Genomic DNA, 22,096 nt, shown 5'->3' on the forward strand with positions numbered 1-22,096 from the left:
TGTACATTGTAGATGTAGTTTTAATGAGATTTTTAAAATCAATAAAAATGAAAATGAGGCGAATGCTGACTCATATATGAATCTTATGGGCTATGAATCATGAAAGAGATGGAAAAGGTAGGGTTTGAAGTGTTTGTATTATTAATAATATGATATGATTCCCTTATTTCAAGATCAATTTGACAAGAGGGGTCTATGATTAATTTCATGAGTGCCAACAACTAACTACTAACACGTAAATAATAGAAATATCGCAATATGGGGATGGAAAGAAAATACTCTCAAAATGTCCATATCCATTGTCATTGCCACTCCACTTGCTTTTCTTATCGTTCTCTTCATATCTTTCAAGAAAAAAGATTTTTTTCCTTTTTTAATTATTTAAAAATAAAAAATAAAAAACCTTTTCAAAAATGGTTCACTATGATAGGTTATGTTGGCAACTATATACTACTGTGCTTAGGAGAAAAGTAAAGAGTGAAATGTTTTTTAAAAATTAAAAAATAAAATATTTTAAATTTTAAATTATAAAACTAAATCATTGATATAAATTATAATTAAAAAATAAAATTTGTTTAATTAAAAATACAATATTTCTTATTTAGTAAGAAGTGTTTAAGCCTAAATTATATTCAGGTACATGTAAATTATAGGATTAAGTACGATTTTAATTCTTAAGGTAGGGGTTGAGAATTTTTTTCGTCCCCAACCTTTTTTTTACTTACAAAATCATCCATAAGTTTATTTTAACTTAGTTTTTTAATCGTCTTTTGACCAAAATACCTTTCTCCTTCTTCTCCAAATCAAGTAGAAACAGAATTAAAAGCAGAAGCAGAAGCAAATGCAACAACAATAAAAGTACAACAACAACAATAGATAATGAAACCAAAAGAACAGCAACAACAAAAGAAACAGAAGCAGAAGCAACCAGAAGCATAAACAAATCCACAAATAAAAAAATTCAACAATATAATAAACAAAAGAAATAGAAGAATTGGAACACTAGGAAGCACAGCGGCGAGTGACGACGAGGAGGACGAGGAGCAGCGGCAACCAGCTAGGACCGGTGACTGAGCGAGGAGGAGGAGTAGAAACGGCGAGCGGCGCGCGACGTCCACTCTCGCGGAGCTGCTGGCGTCAACGTCAAGCGAGGAAGAGAAGGTGATGAGTTTGGAAAACTCCAAATTAGTATTTGTGATGAGCAAACATTATTAAAATAATTAATTACAAAATTATTAATTTGATTTTCATTTAACATATGTTAATTAATAATTTTGTTTTGCAGGATTTTTAAAATGGGCCGAAAATAAAAGAAAAATCATTGCAAGCCCAAATGTTCTATAAGTACATTCAGCATTGATGCAAAAATATTTTATTTGTTGTGGCTGAATTATTATTCTTGTTATTGGGCCAGATTGAGTTATTGTTACTACAAGCCCAAATGAAAGCTTTCCTATTTGTTCAATACTTGATCCAAAAATCTATCAGGAAAGCAAATGTTTCTAGTTGGGCCAAAATAAACTTTATTGCTACCAAGCCCAACCTTAATGAATGTTTCCATACTTTATCCGAATCCATGAAGCAAAGAAAAAACCTCAATGTTTCCAACGGATTCCATTTCACTCTTTGGAATGATTTGAAATTTAATTCACTAGCATGGGGAACATGAGAGAGAACTTGACTTTGATTTGATGGGAATCATTATGATTAATGCTATACGCTAAACCACTAGGGAAGTAAAAGCATCTTTTCACTTGAATTGATAAACTCATTTTATTACTTTCCTTCAAAGTTGTTTATTCTCTCTCATCTCTTTCTTCTTTCTTCGGTCCTTGTCCAGGAAGCTATGGACGCTATGTTCAGCTACCAAAAAGATAAAGAAAAAGCTGCATGCTTCAAGGCCATCAAGTTAATGATGGCAAGAAAAAGAAAACCAAAAGTATGTTGTGGTTGAGATAATCACCAAATGTGGTAAGATTTGGTGAGGTAATCTCGGATCCTCCATACGCAAAAAGAAAGAAGAAGATTCGGCCAGTAAGGTGAGATTTTTGAAGCATGGCTTGTCTTTGGTTCTGCTCAACCACCACAGAAAGTAGCTAGAGTGGCAAAGTGATGGTTGAGGCAGAGATTGAAGCAGATGAAGTCATCATCATCATGAAGCATCAAGGGCCAGAAATTCATCTTGGAGAGCAAGCCAAGGATGGAGAGCTCGGATTGATGAAGAGTGATGATCAAGAAAGGACTAGAGGTAATTGCATGTTGGGTTTTGCATGGTTATCTCTTCTCTCTCTATGTGGCCGAACCGGTTCTGTTTCTTGAAGGAGGAAGAAGTTGGTTTGGGTGTTGGCTTCAAGTATGGAGGCTTCCCTCTTCTATAATAAGAGAGAACAGCCACTGTTTGAAGCAAGGAGAAAATTTGAGAGTGCAAGGCACAGAGTTCTCAGAGCTACCTGAGCTAACAGTTTTCTCTTCTCCTTCAATGTATTCTGTTTTGTAATTTTTCTGTTTAATTTTGTCATGTCTTGAGTCTCATTGAAAAAAGGTAAACAGTGAGGTTTGTATGAAAAAGCCATAGAGCGGAAAAAGGCAGAGAGTGCAAAATTAAAAGAAAAAGCCATAGATGTCTTAGAGTTCCTTTGTTCATCTATGTTGTGTTTCATGATTCTATGGGAATCCCCTTGTAAGTTGGGTTAGCACTTTACAAGTTGTAATCAGATTGATTATAGTGAAATTCCATCATGTTTGTGATGGAGACTGGATGTAGGCTGCACTGCACTTAGCAGCTGAACCAGGATATATCTGGTGTAATCTTCTTCTCCTTTCTACTCCATTTCTGTTTCTACTTCCCAGGAGCAAAATCCAAAATTATCTCGTGCCAAGTGACGAGACAAAAAGAAAAGTCTCGTGGCTAAGGACGAGACAAAAGAAAAAGTCTCGTGTGCAGTGATGAGATAAAAAGACTAAAAGTTTCCAGAATTGGTCCAACAAGTCAGCAAGTGCAATCAAGCAAAAAGGGGGCTAAGATTCAACCCCACTTCTCTTAGCCACTGAAACCATCAGAAGGCGAGGTCCAACGGCGAGCAGCAGCGGCAGCTGCAAGGAGCAACTACGGCGGATTCCCTTCCCCTTCTCTTTTCCACCTTCCCTTCTCCCTCTTCTTCCCTGAACCCCCGCGTTATTCCCTTCCCCTTTAACACGTTTTTCTTTGTTTTTTTTAGTCAAGAGTAATTTGGCAATAAAAATTAAAATTTTGGTAAAAATGACGATTTTAAAATTAAGTTAAATCTTAGAGACAATTTTGTAAGCAAAAAAAAAAAAAATTAGGGACGAAAAAAATTTTCAGCTCTTACCTTAGACACCAAAATCGTACTTAACCCTAAATATATAAATCGAATCAACTTAATTTGATTTATTATGTATGTATTGTATAGTAGTAAATCAAATCAAGTACTACTCAGCCTATTAAATTAATTATTTAATTCGATTTACATTTAATGATCATAAATCGAATCAATTTACATAAAGATGTTTACGATAAAGTGTATAACAAAATTTGATTTAGAACATCTGTATAATTTTTATTCTCAAATTATTTATTCATGTAAATTATCCTAAATTATAAGTCAAAATGCACTAACTTATTTAAATTAAGTAAATAAAAAATTAAATAAATATCACAAATAAACTTTTTGAAAGAGTTAATAATGTATAGTTGAACAGGAAAGCACATTCTCCTAGTCAATTGCATGATATGAGATATTTTTTGTAGCCCATAGTGTCAATCAGTGAAAAAGAGACCTTATCAACGGTATCATCATATATATGCTATTATTTTCAATGAAATTTAGCCCATAGTGTCATGATGCTCTGTTTCCTAATTCCTATAATTTAATTTTACATGGAATGCACGAAATGAAATGATAGTCCACATACTAGTCACCTATCGCATTCTTGATTGCGCATTATCGAAATTTACACTCTCCATTAATTAATTGATCATAAGATTTATTTATTAACACACATAAATGATTAACACACATAAATGATTAATAATACTATGTGTTTAAGTTGCGGCAATGGCCGGTTGAGAAAGCTAGCTAGCTAGTACAATATAATTTGTATGATATGGTATATGGGACTAGAAACATTGGACCTTCTTTTTTAACCATTTTGTCACGTTCCCACTTGCCTCCACCTATAATTAAGCCCTAGCTAGTAAAACAATTAAAAATAAATTAAAGGACCTAAGGTCCTGAATTTAATATATATAATTAATCTCCTTAGCTTGCAGGGCCTAATAACTAGGTCACAACATAAATTAAATGAAATACATGCATACTATACATTCTACGTATATATCTATTAATAGTATATATGAATTAATACTTTGGGTATTTTTGAATGACACTAATTAAGTGACAACTTTTGGAATTAAAAAAGGTAGCTGGACATACATGCCAGTCAGTCTCACACTCTCACTTATCTGTACAAGGGTTGTCCACCTTTGCTTGGTCCACAATTTTTTGTTTGTTGTTTTTTTTTTTCTTCCATCCTTTGATTTATTTTTTTTCCAAATAGGAATGTTAATTAGTATATTGGATTTAATTCCTCAATTTGGATGACATCTAACTGGCATGTAATATAAGTGATCAACTTGATGTATGTAAGTGTATTATAATAATTGCAAATTTGTAATGGCGGATTAAATTAGATTCTGTGTGTGAGTCTCTATCATTGCCCTTTATTGGGACAACTTGGCCAGTACTTGTCAACTTGCATGAACCATTGCCATGTGCTCATGATCTTAATAATCACTTATATTGAGTGTGTTGTTAACATAATATATAATTAGAATAGAGATAAAGCGAGAAACTAAGTTGAGTTGGTCTAGTGATTAATTTATTAGTCTGTTTAAGTAAGTATTAGGGTTCAAATTCCGTCTTGTATATGTAGTAAGTCCTTAATGGATCTATGATTTATGAACAAAATTAAAATATTTAAAAAAAAATATTCATAATACACTATATATTTAACTCCAATCTCATCAATTAAATTTTAATTAATAAATAGAATATTTGTTTACAACAACCATGCATCCTATTTTCCTAACATTTATATGTTCTTATAGAAAATATTGTGTGTCTACATAGAAATCAAATCTGTAATCCTAACTCCAATGCCAAGAATAGGGTCAAGTACTTACCGTTAGGTTAAAAGTTATAATTGTTAATGAAAATTGGAAACACATTTAATTTTTTGTTTAATAAACTAATTTCAATTACCATTAGCAAGTATATTATGATTTGATTTGGCTCTAATCACATACGTATAATTCTTTCCTAGTTAGGGTGGCCCAAGGACAATATTTCTGAAGAGTGGACGCCTTATGGTTTTTCTTTTTTTTTTTTTTCCATATTTTCAAAAAAGGGATTAAATTCAAGGCTAGGAAAAGGTCTGTGTGTTCATGCCATTAAGAGTTCATAAGGCAGAGGACCCAATTCATAGTAATGTCTTGATAGCCCCACTTTAATTAGAAAATCAGATAAGTGATTATATTTGAACCAACAATGAACCAAAATTTGGCATTATTGAATAAACAACTACCATATTTATATTTGAGGCAGTTGCTATATATAATAATTCAGCTGCATGCATGTATTTGTTCCTTTTATGGGCTTTGTGATATGAACTGATTGCACACCTACATTGGAAAATGTATTCTCAACACAAAATACCTTAAAAAATAAACGTATTATTCTATGACTTTTTAGAAAAGTAATTGTAAGATATTATTGAATGTTAATATGAAACTTTGTTAGAGTTATAATGCACAGAAATTAAAATCTAAAATAGAATGAAGGATGTAGTATGTGAGTTTGTAAACAAACTAACTACAATAAGATAAAAAAATTGAGATTTTATGTAAAAATTAAACAAATAATTAAATTAAATATATAAATACGAAATTGTCATGAAATTCAAATTATAAAATTGTTCGAGTTAGTGAAAATTTACAAAATTGTTTAACTTATTTAAAATTATAATATTAAAAAATTTTAAATAAAATCAAAGTTTTGATTATTATGCTCATAATTAAAAAGTAATTAATATATTTGTATGTTACAATAATATAATCAAATTGAATTAGTCTGTTTTGATTGACTATGTATATATTTTATATTATTAATAAATTTAAACAGTCTAATTCGATTTATATTAAATAATTAAAATCGAATTCTAATTCAATTTATATAAATATATTTAAAATAAGACGTGTATCTAATTCTAATTTAAAATATCTACATCATTTTAAAAACTATTCGTTTTATTAACATAAATCACCCAATTATGCATTATTAATAATGATAATAGTAAGAACAATAATGATAACAATGATATGAATTAGGGCAAATTAGTTGGAATATCCGAAATATATTCAGAATTTTAAGTGGTCAAAGATTCATCAGTTGACACTGATTTCTTCATTTGCGTTCTGAATCTTGGAGATGCACACATATATATGTCTCCACAAACCTGTTTTGAACTTTGGAAATTGAATATTCAACAAAAATAAGCGGTGATATCAACAAATCCCTCCATATGAGAAGCTTCTATAGTTGGTCAGTCATGTTGGCACATCAGATTGTTGGGAATAAGACACCATTCCCCCTTGAGAAAACACCTTTGACAGAGAAATAAAATAGACACAATCACAACACAAGAATTTAACGTGGAAACTCCAATTACCGGAGAAAAAACCACGGCCGTTGTCAAATGACAACCAGAGAATATTACTATGTGAAAATTGTTACAACACATAGACTTCTTTCTCTCACCGGCACCCCAGTACACCCACACTCTCTCAAAGCAAATATCTAACTACACCTCACAACACTCTCTAAACAAAGAGTACAGAGGAAAAGAAAAATCAGATACAAGCTTAAAGTGTTTCTGACTGGTGCAAAAACAAATGAAGAACTTAGCCTCATATTTATAGCCTAGGCCACCCACTCCATTTGCTATCCTAAGCAATGTGGGACTAATTCAACCAAATCCTAACATTAATCACCCGGCCAAACCACATCATTCCATAACCAATCAAAATATGGCAATTATGCAACTTATCATAACTTACCAAATAGGGAATACCTCACCCTATTACGGTCTCTGGTCTAATTTCACACCAATGGATATAATAACAACTATACCACAACATGCATATCCAATCTCAATCTTACCATCATATAGCACTCACCAAACACCTAATTCACATAATCACACTTCATCATCAACACACAACATTCAACACTATCCTAGGACAATTAAGCTAGGTTTTCACAAAATGTTACATAATGTCTATCTAAAATTAAAACTCGTACATTCGTTGACGGCAGTCTCAACCTCGAAAAAACTCTTCTCCGAAAATTCCAACCTCATACCAGAGATCTTCTCCTTCAACGCCTTGTGCAAACCTGATTGTATCAACACATCCTTGACTTGTACTTGCCACAAGCCAAAATTGATTCTTCCATCAAATTTCTCTATTTCAAGCTTCACAACACTTGAATATCCTGACATTGTTGCAACCGTATACTGGAATAGTATAACTCAACTGTAGACCATGCACTAGGAAGGGTCCCCAGGAAAGAGAGGTGGGTCACAATGGACACACTTAAATACCAAGTCTTTCCTTAGCCAGAACCTTTCCAAACTACACTCTCACAGAGTCACACTGCCTTCCAGCAACAACAACAGCAACCAAAGCTCAACCTCAAGCCACAGGACGAAATTCTTTTCTGATGTGGAAGGTCAGACTAGGCTGCAACCACAGAGCATACTAAGAATAAATTCCACCGAACCGAAGCTCTGATACCACTTGTTGGGAATAAGACACCATTCCCCCTTGAGAAAACACCTTTGACAGAGAAATAAATACATTTGACAGAGAAATAAAATAGACACAATCACAACACAAGAATTTAACGTGGAAACTCCAATTACCGGAGAAAAAACCACGGCCGTTGTCAAATGACAACCAGAGAATATTACTATGTGAAAATTGTTACAACACATAGACTTCTTTCTCTCACCGGCACCCCAGTACACCCACACTCTCTCAAAGCAAATATAACTACACCTCACAACACTCTCTAAACAAAGAGTACAGAGGAAAAGAAAAATCAGATACAAGCTTAAAGTGTTTCTGACTGGTGCAAAAACAAATGGAGAACCTAGCCTCATATTTATAGCCTAGGCCACCCACTCCATTTGCTATCCTAAGCAATGTGGGACTAATTCAACCAAATCCTAACACAGATAAAATACGTAGCACGTTCCCCTAGTAGATTATTATAGAGATTAAGAACCAGAAAATCTTGATCTTCACTTCTACGCATAAAATACTTTTTTTTTTTAATATTGAAAACAAAATTTTTTTATAATTTATCTTATTTAATATTTATTTTATAATAATTACTAAATATTAAATAAAATAAATTTTGATTATTTTTAGTTTATTTTTTATTATTATCAACTATTTTTTTATTTTTTTAATACGATGATAATAATAACCTCGCACCTTGTTTCGATGAAGGATGTATCTGAGTCATCAATTTAAATTTAGATTGTTCAACATAGTTCCAATTTTGGACTCCTCCTCCTATGACTGCCATAATGATAATACTAATCTTTTGAGGATTAGATAAGTATACAAGGTTGATGGGAGTTTTGTTATGCCTCCACGGCCAAGTTCTTAGCCCTTTATAATTTTTTTTTGTTTTGTCAAATAGATTGGATAATTTTAATTTTAAATATTATATCATAAATTGTACTTATTAAATAAAGATAAGTTTTATATGATAAAAATATTAAAATTTTAATTTTTTTATTGATTTTTCAATAAAATTCTTAAATTATCCGATTCTTTGTTTTATTCCTTAAATTTTAAACTTTTATAACTTTCCACTAACATTTTTTTTATTATCACTATTTCCTCTTTCTTTACTGTCATCACCTACCGTCACTAACACCATCATTCCTTTTTTTGGATCAATCAAGCACTCAGAACTATAGCTCAACGCATTGAAAACCTCAAGATTCTCACAGGTAAAAAACTAGACAAAGGCACGATTATGATAGACAAAAAATTGTTATACAAAATAAAACCTTAAATATTTAACTCTAAATTTATGAATATGATATGCTTGATGTAAACCATCTTAAGAGTGATTGTGACAAGATAAGCAAAAAACCAAAGAATAAACAGTGAGGGTAAAAGCATAATTATCCTGATGCTGACGAGAATAATAATGAGGGAGAAAAATGTGAGTTTAGAAGGACAAGGCTAATGGCGGAAGAGTGCTTAGCGGTGTTAATGGCGAAGAGGTAGTGGTGGAGGAACTCTAATTTATTGAAAAGGTAGATGCCGAGAACGAAAGTGAGGTACTGAAATGCGGTTAAGAAGCCGAGGTAGTTGAATTGGATGATGACGTACTTGTTGATGATAGCAAAGAGACTGGACCAGAGTGTGTAATCGACCACAAAGCAAGGGAATTCTGTGAAAAAAGAGAGGGGAGGCAGTAGTATTCAAGAAGGTGTTGGTAGTGGTGAGAATTGCGAAAGTTTAGAATTTAGAGAAGAAAAAAAAAGTGGGATAATTTAGAAATTTTATTAAAAAATAAAAAAAATTAGGGTTTGGATTCTTTTGTCATACGAAACTCATGTTTCACGAGTACAACTTTAATTTTTTTTATGAATACTTTTGTCAGTGTTTACAAAGTTTATGGGTAGGGGCGGAGTTAGACTAACTATTTAGGGGGGCGTTATTTAATAATTTACTAAAAATATTTTATATTACTATTTTTAATGATAAATTTAAAAAAAATTAAATATATAATCTCAATCAAAGTAAGACAATAATATATAAAAGTTACCACTTACAATTTTGTATCATGAAAAGGCTATTTGACGTTTTTTTCTATTTTCAAAATCATCTATTATTGAATTTGTGTAAAAAATAACTGCTAATTCCTTTTTTATATACATGACCAAATTGTCTGCAAGAAATTCATCAGTAATCTTATTTCGGAGTCTTATCTTAACAATTTTTATTGCTAAAAAAGCTCTTTCTGTTGTTGCTGTAGACACTGGTAGAGTCAAAACAAGACGTATTAATCTATCAACCATGTGATAAGTTCTTGATTTTTTCATTTCTTGTAACTTGTTGCACAATTCAAAAAGTGTACCAACTCCTTTCAAATGATTTGGTATATCATGCTGATAATGTTACAACTGAGGTTTCAAAATATTTAGCTCATTAGAAGGAAAGTCAAGGGGATAAAACTTCTTTACTAACTTGCTAATTTCTTCAGTGTTAAATGATTTGAAATTGTCCTTAGCATCCAAAGCACAACTCAAAGTCAAAAGTTCTATTGTTTGCTCATTAAATCTACTATTCGACTCTTGTATTTGAGAGTCAATTGTTGCCAAGAATACATCTATTCGATAATGATGCTCAACTGTCATACTTGGTTGACGAGATCGACTTCTTCCAAAAACATATTGTACACTCATATTAGGGACTTCAATTTTATTCTTTTCACAAAAATCTTTAACATTTGCAAGAAAATTGCACCATCCACCATCTCTTAATTGTTGAAGAAGTAACTTTGATGTAGAAACAATATGCATTGCATGAAGAATATTTTGAGATTGTTGTTGCAGTGCTTGGCAAAGAACATTAGTGATCCCCATAATCTCTTTCATCAAGTACTTGGCCCAACTTTAATATAAGCATGACGGATTTCATCTCTTTGATTTGGAGGAAACTTTCAAATCATTGGTCGCATTCCAGGATCTCTTTCTAAATGAAAAACATCCAGTTGATTAGGAAGAAGTCGTAGACGCTTTGAGCTATTCAATGGAGAACTTGAAGTAATGAAATTTAATGACCCCTCAAGTATTGGATAATAATAGCAGAAGCATCTTCACTCCCTTGATCTTTTCTTTTAAAAAATGTATCAATAGTTTTAATCTTACCCATAATTCAAATGTCAAAATAAGTTTCTATAATTAAAAATATATTTAGCAAAAAAAGTAAATATATAAACTAACATATAATAATATAAACTTAATTAACAAATAATAGTAAATTAAGTAAATAACTATATAAAAAACATAAAAAATTTAAGCAAGACTAACAGAAAAATAATAAAAAATATTAAACAAAAAAATTACAATGCTAGATTATATAATTTATTCTTCTTATTCTTTTATTCTACAGTTTAATATTTACTAGTCTTTAAAAAAAATAAAAATAATTTTTTTTTGGAAAAGAGGAGTGAATTTGTTGAACTACTATTTTTTTAATTTACAAAAAAAAAAGAGATAAAGAAGTAGAAGATAAGAAGATTAAAGAGATAAAGAAGGAGAAAAATAGAAAAAATTGTTACCTGCTACAAAATGAAAATAAAAAGTTTGAGTGAATGAAGACATTGAAAAAAAAAAGAATTTATATTTTATTTTTTAAACAAAATTAATGATTGGGTTAAGTCTAAAACTATTATAGTTTGTTAATATTATATAAAAATTGATTGATTTTTTTTATGAATTAAAGAGGGACTGAAAAAATATACGAGAAAAAAGGAGGGCTGACAAATAAAAAAAAGGGAGCCATGTCTATTATTATTATTATTTTAACAAAAATTAAAAATTTGGAGATTGCCCGATACAAATAGTAATTTATTCTCTAATATACCATGAAACTCATTTTTTATTTTTGGACAGGAGTAAACTTACTATTTCTGTCAAGCCTTTACAATCTCGAAAAGTATTCCCTTGCAATGTGGGCACCAATTGGCATGGCCCAATACTTAGAACACGTTTGAAGATTCACGGCATACGTACCAACAAATAAATAAAGGAACAACAAATAAAGGAAAAAGAAGCTTCATAGCACATGCCACCTTTTTTTATTGTTTATTTTTAAAATTATTATTAATTAATTATATATTTGAATTATTTTATTGACTTTATTAAATAATCCTAATGGTTTTCAAATTTGCAATTGAGTCATTATAAATACGTAAATTGATATCTATTGAGCCAATTATTTAACATTTGTACAGTTATAATACAACTAATGTTGCAAAAAATGTATAACAGAAATTGAACATTTAGTAAATTTTTCTCACGAGTCACCAAAATGTTTAGTAAGACTTACAGTTATGCAAGCAATACGGTGCAAAGCCATTTACCAAAAAAGATTAAGATGCAGAAGAACATTTACCTTGAGCCGATCAAAGTCGAGTAATCTAAATCTCAAAAAATAGCTCAAAGAAAGAAAGTTGTGAAACACTTACAAAGGCTATCATGATGATCATATCCTCCAATAATGCAATTACTTTAATATAGGCAGCATCTAGATATACGTACCCAAAAAAGAAAAAAGAAAAAAGAAAAAAAATCCAGTTACAGGTTACAATAACAACTGCATTAATCACTTTAGATTTTAGTTTGAAAATGACAAGTCATTTACAGGAGGAGCAAAAACAAAACACTTTCGTTGGCATAGCTTTTCAAATCACAACAGAAGATCAGACTTGTGTTTGATCTTTAATTCTTGTCTGCACAACTCAACTATACACTAAAGCCTTTCATGAGTTAAACACATCATCATAGGCATTAAAACGACTATTAGAAAAAGGGCAGCTTCAGTACTTTGACCTCTCAATCATACATCCCTTCATGCTCCCAAACATCCACTAGGAATTTGACCATTTCCTATTTTATAGAAAATAGAAATAGATATTATGAATTAGTAACTTTGAATTCTCATTAAAAAAACCACAACATGGAACAATATATTATACATATACGCAGCAGACTTACAGACAGAGGTATGCGCTTGGGGAAAGGTTGTCTGGTCCCAAGTAAACTTTCATAAGTCGCATTCCAACTGCAACAAATACATTGACTCATAAGTCATCTGCCGGGAGCAAATCCGGATATATAACAGAAATATGGAACCGAAACTTAGATTTGATAAGCAATATAAATAAACATAACAGATATCAGTTAGATGGTTTGATTTGAACCAAATGAACAGGTTATAGATTACGTGTAAAGTTGAGCAGTGCATTAATTATCAGGAAAAAAAAAAAGTGGAGTAGTGAATTGGGATATATCTAGAATTTGATTGTACAATGAGGACAGTATCTTTTTCATTAAATTAATGTTGTTCCCCCTCCCCCAATCGAATTTAGTTATCTAAGATGATACCCCCATTTGTATATAGACTATGTTAAAGACCACTTTAATAAATTGGTATTGAATGTAACGTTGTAAACACACTTTAATCTGGGTTCACGATCTTGTTGGCTTTGCTTCTTAGATCTGCCACTTCCAATCCACTGAAGCCTGCTTTCATTCCAGAGGAGAACGCCTGCAATGAACATGCATTTGATAGAAATTAACCATTATTTTTTCCTATAAAGAGAAAGTAAACCTTGCAAATAATACACGGCAACAATGTACGAGTAAAGAGAAATGAAATGGTACAATAATATTTACCCATATTCTCACCAAATTGCATAAAATAACATAATATATCATTCAGCAATGCTCCAGTGAAGCACATGCACCTACCTACCTTGGTTATAGGACTGGACTTGAAGAGATGGGGAATTTGTATCTGAAAACTTTCTCCTTCAACCTAGACCTTAGGGCCTTGTTGTATTACACGTTTACAACAACAATAATGAAACCTTGTCCCACTCTGGGTCGGCTAGATGGATCTCATGATGCTATCATGTCATAAATTATGCTTGAATTTAAACAACTAGGAATCTGAATCTCTTTTAATAATTGCACCTATGATTTTTCCCGCTGTCTATAGCCATTGTGTATCCTCAATCTAATTCACTTTCTTTATTGGGGTTTCTTGAGACCATTCCTCACACCCAAATGCCGAATGCTGGATTTTACCATCCATTTAACATTAAGTGCTCCCCCAACTTTCTCTCCAATACATTCATCTCTAATTTTGTCTAGTGTGGACTCATCCAATAATTAGTCTTGGTCTTATAGTCCTGTCATAAAAAATCCCTCCATATTTTAATGTTAACTATATTTTATCACAAATAAACATATGACACTCCAAGTATCCATCTTGAATCCTATGGTATTACAGCAGATATTGATTTACTACCCAAAAAATTGTCATATGCTAATACGCTATGCCAAGAGTATAGATGAGCATGTTAATGTCAGTTAATATAAGAAAGACAAACTAAAATCAAACTTGCCTTGGTTTACGAATTCAGGATTGGTGCCTGAGGTAGAGGTTCCACTGGTTTGAAAAAGAATTTGATTTAATGTACTGACAGAGGAGATACTTCTTTGAGATTGAATAGTGCTGTTATCCAGATCACATGTGCTTGAGCTCCAGAAACCATCAGTTATGGTTGGTTTTCTTACAGTCTGTCCCTGAATTCTTAAACCCTTTGCTGGTTCATCCACAGCTATAATTGGTGTGGGCTTTATACAGCATCCAAAACAACCACTGCTCTGCTATAAAGTAAGTTAAATAACAGCAAAAACATAGGCAACTGTAAAAGTCTACCGATACATATTGAGCTTCAACAAAACACATCATTGATTGCAAAGAACAATTATGCTATGTGTACCAAGAATCAGCTACCATATCAATACATTTTGGAATACAAAATACTTATTAAAAATGAGTGAAACACGTATTTATACACAGGCTGATTTAATAGCTAATTTTTTTTTTTTTTTTTTTTTTTTTTTTTTTTTTTTCAAATTCTTATTAGGCCCTTTCAACTGGCTTGAATGACAGTGCGGTGGTAGAAAGTGAGAAACACCGACTTCTTGATTGTTATTTAGAAACGTTTCCATACTGTTGTTATTTTATAATAACAAGAAGCAGCTCTTGGTGATTTCATGGCACAAATAAGAGACCTTTAAACCAAATAGGATTATACAATTTATCCAGATACATTGATGTTTTAATGCGTCAATTTGTGAAATAAACACAAATCATTGCAAGGAATCATAGAGCATTATTGCTACAACGGTAACCCCTACTTAATGTTAAAGTAAAGAAGCAATAGGATTTAGGTTTAGGCAATTGGCAATCGGCATAAATGGAAAGAAATTGAAATGGAATCGAATAAAGTACGGAAATTGGGGAAGAGAGAAAGAGAGGAAGAGCTCACCCCATGCAAGCAAATAGGTCAGTGATCCAAGCAGTAATCATCACCATCGGAAAGAAGAAGAAAAGAAGAGCAGCCACATAGATAGAATTTTTCCCCAAACGAAATAGAAGAAGAAGAAGAAGAAGAAGAAGAAGAAGAAAGGAAGGTTCGGAGAAAAAGCAGAAGAGAAAGTGAGAGTGTTGTGAGAATTGAAAATGAAAATGAAAATGAAAATGAAAATTGAATGAGTGAGTGTAGTTAGTCTGCTTAGCTTTTAGTTTTATCGTGTCTGCTGCACAACTGTCGCTGTCTTATTTCTTTCTCTTTCTCAATAATGGGAATTATAATTTATAATTCAGACTAATGCTTCAATTAATCAATTTCCTTAGTAACATTATTTTCTAGTCTTGTTCTTAGATATTTTAGAATTTGAAAAAATGGCCACATAATTATAAAATAAATTTTAATATTCATACATTTAAAAGATAATCATCGTTTTTATAATAGTATTTTACAAATATAATTAAAAGAAAATTATCATCACTCATAATTGTTATTCTTTCTATGGACGATAAATTTGTACATTTGATTCTTCAATTGAATCCAAGGTGATGTTATTTGAACTAGATTGATTTATTTGCTTTTTTAAAGAATAAGATTTAAAAATATTTTAAATTTATAAATAGATTAATATTTTTTTATATTTATCAAATATTTATTAAGTAATAATAATACTAAATAAAATAAAAATATATAACAAATTAAATATATTATAAATAAATCTCTAATTTTTTTTATTTAAAAGACAAATAAATTTGTTATTCAATTTAATTATTAATAACTTTCTTATCTTATAAATGAACAATACATAAATTCTTTCATATTGAATATAAACTATCACTAAGAAAATTTATATGGTTAAACATTTACAAAGATTAGAGACTGGTATTTTAATTAGAAGAAGAATTTATCTGTCTTGTGATAAACGATAAGGATTTATTCCTTTTTTAATATAATATAAGTAAAAAAAAAAAATTAAAGTTTACAGTTATACATATTTGAGATGTATTGAAAATTAAAAGTAGTTCAATTTTTTAGTTTAAATTAGCAACAAAAAAAGAAATTAATCACCCATAACTTTTTGTAATTATAATTAAATAAAAAATATTTATTTTTATTAATATAATATTACGTAATTAAATACACATAAAATTATATTATACCAATAATACATTAATATTAAATTCTATATAAACATAAATTACTTTTTTTCAAAAAAAAATCATTTAGTAAAATCACTTAAAAAATAATATTTTTTTTAGAAACTCAAAGCCCATCATATCTTATTCGCCTTCAAAGGAAAAAAATATTTTGAATTATTGGATGACAAATTTAGGAATTTATATAGAAATTGAATGACGAAACGCTTCGCATCTTAAAAAGGGTGGAATCTGAAATTCCGACACGCTTTTTTCAAAGGCGTAAGGGCTCTCTGCTCTCTTCTTCTTCCTTTGTTTCGTTGAATATGGTTAGGGTTTCTTAGTCTCAGCCATCGGAATGTTGCAGGAAGCACCTCCTTCGCTGTTTGGCCTCTCCAATTCCAATTCGCGTGGCCACTTCGCCTCCGCCATGCCTTGATTTGTTTCTAACTCTTTCCTTCTCCTTTTTATTTAGGTAATTCCTCACGCTTCGGCTTTTTCTTCTCCCTCAGTTTTGGACTATTGTTTTATTTCTTATTTTATATTCTTCGATTGAACAAGTTCTTTGCTTGAACTCGAGGTTGACTAGAGAATGCTCCGTGCTTTTATTCAACGGGTTACTTATTCTCTATACGCGTTTTTTTTTTTCCCTTTCTGTTTTCTGGTTACTCGGTTGCGTCTTAAGGACTAGGTAATTGTTAAGTTGTTCAGCTGTCCCCTGTTCGGAGGTCAAACAACGTTGGTGTTCATCTCTTTTTGCGGGTGTATTTTCGTTTATTATTATTGAAATGAAGTTAGATTGGATAGTTGACCGTCTTTGGTTTTATATATCATAGGTTGCTGAGTAGTGAGATTTAGCTGTTCTCCCTTTTCTGTTTGAGTTTGTGGTTGCTACTTCTATAGTCATGGGTGCCATTTTTGGGGTGTTCAGGCAAGGGAGTTTGACAGTTTAGAAACATTTATGCTTTGTTAGAGTTCGGAATAACTCAAATACCTGACCTAGCAAAGTATAGCTTGGACTCAATTGGTGTATCCTTCAGATTTTTAAACCTAAGCTTGATGTTTTGTTTGTAGACTTTTCATTTATTTATTTTTATGTGCATTGCTAACACAGGTTCAAATTTTTTCTCTTGGTTATTTGCGGTCTTTGTAGTTTGTTTGGGTCCAGGGTATTGATTCTTGGTATAAGAGTGCTCCATATTCCATACGTGTATACATGAGATTGTATGATCTTTTGTTGATAAATGAAAACCATAGCTTTTTCTTAGTGGTATTTTTCTACTTCAAACATGATTGTGTTGATTTGCTTATCTGATTCCACCTGATGGAACAAGATGTAAATTTTTATGTTTGCTTATACTTCATACTGTGGCTATCTGCAGTGGTGGCAGTTCTGTTATGGAAATGCATGATGTTTCTGAAAATAGGAGCACAGATGCTTACTTGGTAAAATTTTGAGAGTTTTATGTGTGGTGTTTATTAATTATTTGGCATTATTGTATCTGAGTCTCTCTGTCTTTTCACTTAGTTAGTGTTATAATGATGTTTCTATCTCTTCTAATTTCAGATCGAAGGTACTGGTTTAAACCCACAGTTGACAAGCCCAAATTTTCAACAATTTGAAGCTATGTTTAGCGAAGGAGCCCCTGAGTTTATTGTTGATCAGAACTTGTATTACCCTTCTGCCACCAATTATGGGTATTACTGTACAGGTAAATTTCCAACTATTGTATGTCACTGCTTTTTGGGTCAATGTTATATAAAATGATGTTGACTACGTACTTATTGTGGTTAGGATTTGAATCACCTGTGGAATGGGAGGACCACCATAGGATTTTTGGTGTAGATGGTCCCGAGATTCAGTACATGGTAAGTCTAAATTTTGTTTGCATGTGTCTTCTTTGGTTTGATATGTTGGCCCAGTGGCTGATTTTAGTACTTGCTTCTTTTACCAGGGTGCACAAAACGAAAGTTTTCCATATGTATATTATACACCTAGCTATGGATATGCACAGTCTCCATACAATCCATACAACCCTTATATTCCTGGTGCTATGATGGGAGTTGATGGCTCATTCGGGGGAGCACAACATTATTACTCCCTTCCAAGTTATCAAAACCCTGTTTCCTCACCTGGTTATATTCCTTTTGTTGTTCCACCAGACAATTTACCTGATAGTTTTGTTGATCCATTGATCGATACCAGTGCCTCTGTCAGCAAACCTGATGGAAGAGGTTTTAAACATAAGTTCAATTCAGTTTCTGGTGCCTTTACTAAGAACTCTTCAAAACCATTATCAAATCAGGCAAGTTCCTTGGCCAGGGTATTAGAAGGGCCAAGGGCTAATGCTGGGGCAAAGAAAGATTCGAATATTGGAAGTGTTTCTGGCAGTGGTTTTCTCAACATGACTCCATCACCCATCCATGAGGTAGAATCTTGCATATTTTAGGCTTGACTTTGATTTCAGTATATGTGGTCTTGTGAACATGTTTAGATCAGAATTATCTATTCTATTATTTCTATTATTATTATTATTATTATTATTATTATTATTATTAGTAGTAGTAGTAGTAGTAGTAGTAGTAGATATGTGTAGATATGTGTACAATCTTTCTTTTCCATATAGGACAGCTTAACCTGGAGACTCAATTCGAACTTTAGATACTACTTCCTATTGAATTTTTATGTCAAATTTTAACCAAGAGTGTAGTTCCTGCTAAGTAGTGGATTTTCTGACTTTTGATCTCTTGGTAATGGACAGTCTGCTTCTGCCAAACTTCGTCCAAAGTTTCATGTTGGAAAAGTACCAAGTGACGTAAATAGTAACTCTGATGTATTGGGTGAGCAAAACCGAGGCCCTAGAATTAGTAGATCAAAACACCAGCTTTCTGTCAAAGCCTATACAACCAAGGCAGGAGACGGTAACACACATGGGAACATCATCATTTATACCGATCAATATAACAGAGAGGATTTCCCTCTTGAATATGAAAATGCAAAATTTTTTGTCATAAAATCTTATAGTGAGGATGATGTTCACAAAAGCATTAAATATAATGTTTGGTCTTCAACTCCTCATGGTAACAAGAAGCTGGAGAGTGCCTATGAAGATGCTAAGAGAATAGCTGCAGGAAAATCTGGAGGCTGCCCAATCTTTCTTTTCTTTTCTGTGAGTTTCCAATAGGTTGCTCTACTGATTCTGTTTTCTTCCGGATCTTTGTATGTAATATAAACTCTTCTGCTTCCTCTCTTGCAAATGCAGGTTAATGCGAGTGGGCAGTTTTGTGGGGTCGCTGAGATGGTAGGCTCAGTTGACTTCAATAAAGATATGGACTTTTGGCAACAGGATAAATGGAGTGGGAGCTTCCCTGTAAAGTGGCATATTATAAAAGATGTGCCAAATGGAAGTTTTAGGCACATTATACTAGAGAACAATGAAAGCAAGCCAGTAACTAATAGCAGAGACACACAGGAGGTATATTATTTTTCTGTTACAGAAGTTCTGCTTTCAGTGTAAAATTGAGAACTGCACCAATAATAATTGAACATTCTTGATGAGTAAGATTTTACCTAATTTTCTATGCTAAATCGTTTTCCAATGTGAATTGATTATTCTATTTTCCTTAATTGATGTAGTTGGAATGTCAATTTTCTTTTTGTATATTTTAATGTGAGGATAAGCTGTATTTTTAAATTGTTGGGTTGTTCTCATGTTAGTTGTGATTTTGACAATCAAACATCTGTTTCTTGTGCAGATAATGTATAAGAAAGGTTTGGAAATGCTGAAAATATTTAAAAGTCATACTTTGAAGACAACTTTGCTTGATGATTTTATGTACTATGAGAACCGTCAGAAGATAATGCAGGAAGAGAAGGCAAAGTTGCTAATTAAAAGTTTTCAAAATCCATTATTGATACCGACAATGGAACCACCCCGGAAATTGAATTTTGTTGTAGATGTTACGCAAGTCAATGATGAGAAGAATTCAAAGACAGATGATAAGTTTGATAGATTGGTTTCTAGTGTTAAGGAGACTGTTCAAAGTTCTGATGTCACTAGCACCAAGTCCACAAATGAAAAGGCCGAGAAAACTACAGCTGACAAAGAGGATATTTCCTCCATCTTAAAGATTGGTTCAGTCAGTATTACCCCAAAACAAGGCGAGACTAAACCTTCATCCATCGGCGTCAGTGATAGGGAACCAGTTGATATTGTCACAGTGGGCTCGATGCAAGTCAAAGTTAATGGTTTTTCAGAGTCTTCGAGTGTCTTGAAGGTTGGGAGTATCCCACTGGATCGAAAAGCACTGCAGCTGGACAAAGGAACTGCTTAGTTAAAAGTGGATCTGATTCTCAAGGCACGATTGGGTCTCTCTTGTTTTGTGCAGACTGCGTCGGTATCTGCTTGATTGTTTGATACAGTTGGGAAGTTGGGTTTCTCTTTTTGTTTACTGCTCTGTTCTTTTACATCTGATACTGATTGCTTTGATACAAGGCTTATACAGGATGCAATGGATCTTTTGGGAGGTGTCTATTCAAGAATCTTCACTGAAATAGTGTTAACTGTTTTCTTTTGTATTTCGTTTTATTTCGTTTCTCTGCACCCGAACCCGAACCAAACCAATCAAATTGGTTCTGGAACCGACGGGTAATCGGGTCCAACCCGAACCAAACCAATGACATTTGCTGATGATTGGTTCGGGTATCGGTTTTGGGGGCGCGGAACCCGAACCAACCCGTATACCCGATCATAATTAATTATATATATATATGACTTTTTATGTGTTTTCTATCTCATAACCCTAATCCTATCTCACTAAGGTTTAGATTTTAATGTGTTTTGGTTTTAGCTTCTTTCAAAGATTATTCATTAGACTTTTGTATTTAACTTCTAATATTTTTATTGCACTTTTATATTTTCATTAGACAAGATTATTTACTATTAATATGTTTGGATTTTGATGAGTTTAGTTTTTAATGTATTTGGTATTTAATATGTTTGCATTATTTCTGTTGATGTTACATGTTTATTGTATTTCTTGAATTTTTAAGATAAAAATTTGCCAATTTGATTTTTTTTTTATGAATTTCAAAGTCATCGGATACCCGCTACCCGAACCGAACCAATCCGCTCTTAATCGGTTTGGTTTGGTTCGGGTACAAACACAAAAAAACGCAAATCCGAACCAAACCAAACCAATTATTTTTTAATCGGTTTGGTTCTAATTTTACCTTGAACCCGAACCAACCCGACCCGTGCTCACCCCTAAATGTAACGGCAGAATATCTAAGAATTATGGCACCATGTTCTTGGGCTTATTTCCTTTGTTGGGTGCGATTGACGTGGTAGAAGATGCCGCCAAACATCTGACTTCTGAGTGCACGTTCTTCCGATTGGTGAAAATTTTTTTTATTGTCCAAGTGGCGAAGGATATGCCCGTATAGGTCATACAAGATACATGGATGATATACAAAAGTTAAATTAAAAATGGGAAGTGATGTTACGGTAAAATTAAGAGTAAATTAGGTCCAACACATGATAGATTGTTCTCTAAAATAGTAAAATTAACTGATTATAAAAGTTCTGCCAAATTTTGGAAGGTATTATTTTTTATCAGTAAGCAAAAGTGTAAGGCCTGATTGGACTTAAGATAGCCAGGAATTGGTCCTTCTATAGCCTA

The 22,096-nt window shown here is 32.2% G+C and overlaps 2 protein-coding genes across 5 annotated transcripts; one reads left to right on the forward strand and one right to left on the reverse strand.

The window, feature by feature from the left end:
* Positions 1 to 12,468: 12,468 nt before the first annotated feature.
* On the reverse strand, positions 12,469 to 15,460 carry LOC107462429 (uncharacterized). The gene is made up of 5 exons (XM_016081015.3): positions 15,237 to 15,460; positions 14,304 to 14,560; positions 13,351 to 13,441; positions 12,889 to 12,955; positions 12,469 to 12,780 (listed from the first exon to the last, which is right to left on the reverse strand). Exons 1-5 carry the CDS (start codon positions 15,281 to 15,283, stop codon positions 12,727 to 12,729), a joined length of 516 nt encoding a protein of 171 aa, XP_015936501.1. The 5' UTR covers positions 15,284 to 15,460; the 3' UTR covers positions 12,469 to 12,726.
* Positions 15,461 to 16,559: 1,099 nt separating this feature from the next.
* LOC107462438 (uncharacterized) lies at positions 16,560 to 21,018 on the forward strand. Of its 4 annotated transcripts, XM_016081026.3 has the most exons (9): positions 16,560 to 16,696; positions 16,782 to 16,889; positions 17,797 to 17,860; positions 17,982 to 18,126; positions 18,210 to 18,283; positions 18,370 to 18,843; positions 19,177 to 19,584; positions 19,678 to 19,890; positions 20,171 to 21,018. In XM_016081026.3, exons 3-9 carry the CDS (start codon positions 17,813 to 17,815, stop codon positions 20,747 to 20,749), a joined length of 1,941 nt encoding a protein of 646 aa, XP_015936512.1. In that variant the 5' UTR covers positions 16,560 to 16,696; positions 16,782 to 16,889; positions 17,797 to 17,812; the 3' UTR covers positions 20,750 to 21,018. The 4 variants fall into 4 exon arrangements, with proteins under 4 accessions (XP_015936512.1, XP_020981352.1, XP_020981343.1 ...); XM_021125693.2 differs by lacking the exon at positions 17,797 to 17,860; XM_021125684.2 differs by having other exon boundaries at positions 16,639 to 16,889.
* The last annotated feature ends 1,078 nt before the right edge of the window (positions 21,019 to 22,096 follow it).

This window comes from Arachis duranensis, chromosome 1 (assembly GCF_000817695.3).
Source record: "Arachis duranensis cultivar V14167 chromosome 1, aradu.V14167.gnm2.J7QH, whole genome shotgun sequence".
Lineage (NCBI taxonomy): Eukaryota > Viridiplantae > Streptophyta > Magnoliopsida > Fabales > Fabaceae > Arachis > Arachis duranensis.

Excerpts from the sequence above, each read along its gene's own strand:
- LOC107462429 (XM_016081015.3), bottom strand. The coding sequence starts at position 15,283 with ATGGTGATGATTACTGCTTGGATCACTGACCTATTTGCTTGCATGGG. Across the intron at positions 13,442-14,303 it reads TCCTGAATTCGTAAACCAAG|GCGTTCTCCTCTGGAATGAA; the intron begins GCAAGTTTGATT and ends TGTTCATTGCAG. Across the intron at positions 12,781-12,888 it reads CCAAGCGCATACCTCTGTCT|GAAATGGTCAAATTCCTAGT; the intron begins GTAAGTCTGCTG and ends TCTATAAAATAG.
- LOC107462438 (XM_016081026.3), top strand. The coding sequence starts at position 17,813 with ATGGAAATGCATGATGTTTCTGAAAATAGGAGCACAGATGCTTACTTG. Across the intron at positions 18,844-19,176 it reads CTCCATCACCCATCCATGAG|TCTGCTTCTGCCAAACTTCG; the intron begins GTAGAATCTTGC and ends GGTAATGGACAG. Across the intron at positions 19,891-20,170 it reads ATAGCAGAGACACACAGGAG|ATAATGTATAAGAAAGGTTT; the intron begins GTATATTATTTT and ends TTTCTTGTGCAG.